The sequence below is a fragment of the Palaemon carinicauda genome, chromosome 7, assembly GCF_036898095.1.
Source record: "Palaemon carinicauda isolate YSFRI2023 chromosome 7, ASM3689809v2, whole genome shotgun sequence".
NCBI lineage: Eukaryota > Metazoa > Arthropoda > Malacostraca > Decapoda > Palaemonidae > Palaemon > Palaemon carinicauda.
The window spans coordinates 15675571-15678070 of record NC_090731.1 but is presented as its reverse complement, the minus strand read 5'-3'; the positions used below and the strand labels follow the sequence as shown (position 1 = coordinate 15678070).

General features: G+C 44.9%; 1 protein-coding gene across 1 annotated transcript in view; it reads left to right on the top strand.

Moving 5' to 3' along the window:
• LOC137644197 (protein split ends-like) overlaps positions 1-2500 on the top strand; it is a 102847-nt gene that overhangs the window by 79256 nt on the left and 21091 nt on the right. The window contains exons 6-8 of the mRNA XM_068377197.1: positions 616-831; positions 1143-1335; positions 1629-1901. Of these exons, the coding sequence (XP_068233298.1) occupies positions 616-831; positions 1143-1335; positions 1629-1901 (682 nt within the window). The remainder of the gene's footprint in view (positions 1-615; positions 832-1142; positions 1336-1628; positions 1902-2500) is intronic.

Sequence of the window (2500 nt, the reverse complement as noted above, 5' to 3'; positions counted from 1 at the left end):
ATAAGAACAAATTGACTCATTTCCAGGGAACAATAAGGATTAAAGATCTCTCTCTCTCTCTCTCTCCTCTCTCTCTCTCTCTCTCTCTCTCGCTCTCTCTCTCTCTCAATAACTTTTTTTCTCGCTTTCTCTCTTTTATATGAACAAATTGACTCATTTCTCGGGAACATTAATGATTAAAGATCTCTCTCTCTCTCTCTCTCTCTCTCCTTCTCTCTCTCTCTCTCTCTCTCTCTCTCTCTCTCTCTGTAAAAGTAATCTTCTGGCAAACGCGGTTTCAAAAAATCAACATTAATGAATAAACGATGCAAAAAAGATTTCCATCGTAACACTGCTTGCTGCTTTTCTTATTCATTTCGGCGTAATTGCAGGGAAGCGCATGCGCCTTACACACCTTATTTATTTGTACGGCAAAATGCTCCGTGCGGACTCTTTACATGTCCTATTTACTCGTAAATAACCTGTTTAACAAGGAAAATGACAGGCTGTCCGGACTTTATGCCCGCATAATAATACCTATTGTCGGGGCAAGGCATCGCTGGTCGCTAAATAGTTTTTTTTTTTTTTTTTTTTCTTCTTCTCTGATTCACAGTTTCTCGTTTTGGGCTCATTTAGTACTACTCTCGGTTATGCGGGCCGTTCAACTTACCCATCATCCAGTCAGCCAGTCACTCTAGCCCATCAGCCAGTCAGCCAGTCACTTTAGCCCATCAGCCAATCAGCCAGTCACTCAAGCCATCAACCAGTCAGCCAGTCACTCTAGCCCATCAGCTAGTCAGCCAGTCACTCTTTTTTGGTTCAGTTCAGCACTACTCTCGGTTATGCAAGCCAGTCAGCTAGCCCATCAGCCAATCAGCCTGCCAATCAGTTTTTTTTTTAGTTTAGTACTTCTCTTAGTTATGTGGGCCAGTCAGCTAGCCCGTCAGCCAATCAGTCAATCAGTCAGTCTTTCTTAGTTTAGTACTTCTCTTGGTTATACGGGCCAGTCAGCTAGCCCGTCAACCAATCAGTCAACCAGTCAGTCTTTTTTAGTTTAGTACTCCTCTTGGTTATGCGGGCCAGTCAGCTAGCCCGTCAGCCAATCGGTCTACCAGTCGGTCTTTTTTAACTCAGTTGAGTACTCCTGTTGTTATGCGGGCCAGTCAGCTAGCCTGTCAGCTAATCAGTCAGCCAGTCAGTCTCTTTTGGCTCAGTTTAGTACTCCTCTTGGTTATGTGGTCCAGTCCGCTAGCCCTTCAGCCAATCAGTTTGTCAGTCAGTCTTTTTTGGCTCATTTTAGTACTCCTCTCAGTTATACGGGCCAGTCAGCTAGCCCGTCAACCAATCAGTCAACCAGTCAGTCTTTTTAGTTTAGTACTCCTCTTGGTTATGCGGGCCAGTCAGCTAGCCCGTCAGCCAATCAGTCAGCCAGTCAGTCTTTTTTAACTTAGTTGAGTACTCCTGTTGATTATGCAGGCCAGTCAGATAGCCCATCAGCTAATCAGTCAGCCAGTCAGTCTTCTTTTGGCTCAGTTTAGTACTCCTCTTGTTTATGCGGGCCAGTCAGCTAGCCCGTCAGCTAATCAGTCAACCAGTCAGTCGTTTTTGGCTCTGTTTAGTACTCCCTTTTGGTTACGCGGGCCAATCAGCTAGCCCGTCAGCCAATCAGTCAACCAGTCAGTCGTTTTGGCTCAGTTTAGTACTCGTCCTCGGTTATGCGGGCCAGTCAGCTAGCCCGTCAGCCAATCAGTCAACCAGTCATTCTTTTTTGGCTCTGTTTAGTACTCCTTTTGGTTACGCGGGCCAGTCAGCTAGGCCGTCAGCCAATCAGTCAGCCAGTCACTCTTTTTGGTTCAGTTTAGTACTCCTCTCGGTTATGCGGGCCAGTCACCTAGCCCGTCAGCTAATCAGTCAGCCAGTCAGTCAGTCGGCAATAGCAATGACACACCTTTCTTCTATTCTTTTTTATCTTCGGTAGTTGAATACTTGGACACTTTCATCACCCGCCTCTGATATTTATGAAAGGTTTTATAGACGTCCAGAAAGACCGAGCGATTCCGCCCCAGGATGTATTTTCTTCTTCGATTACTACACCTCCTCCTCCTTTTCCTCCTCCTCCTCCTCTTCTTCCTCCTTCTCCTCCTCCTCCTCCTCTTCCTTTGCCTCCTACTCCACTTCCACATCATCCTTTACCCTCCACCTGTTGCTTAAAAACCTCCACCCACATCCAGTTTTCACTATTGTGGCTCCTCCTCCAATTCTTCCTTCTGAACCTCTCATTGTCTTCCTCACAATATTGTTTTTAACTACAGCATCCTATCCTCTTAAAACAGATCGTCCTTATGCTACCCCCCCCCCCACCTCTTTCCTCCTAATTTATTACTCCCCTTCATCGTTTATTGTCACTGAAATAAAAAGTGTAAAAAACTTTTGTTTATTCATCTCTCCTATCTCAAGGTAGAGAAGTAAAATAACATAGAAAACGGGGGAAAATAGTATACAAAAATAGTCATAATAAAAA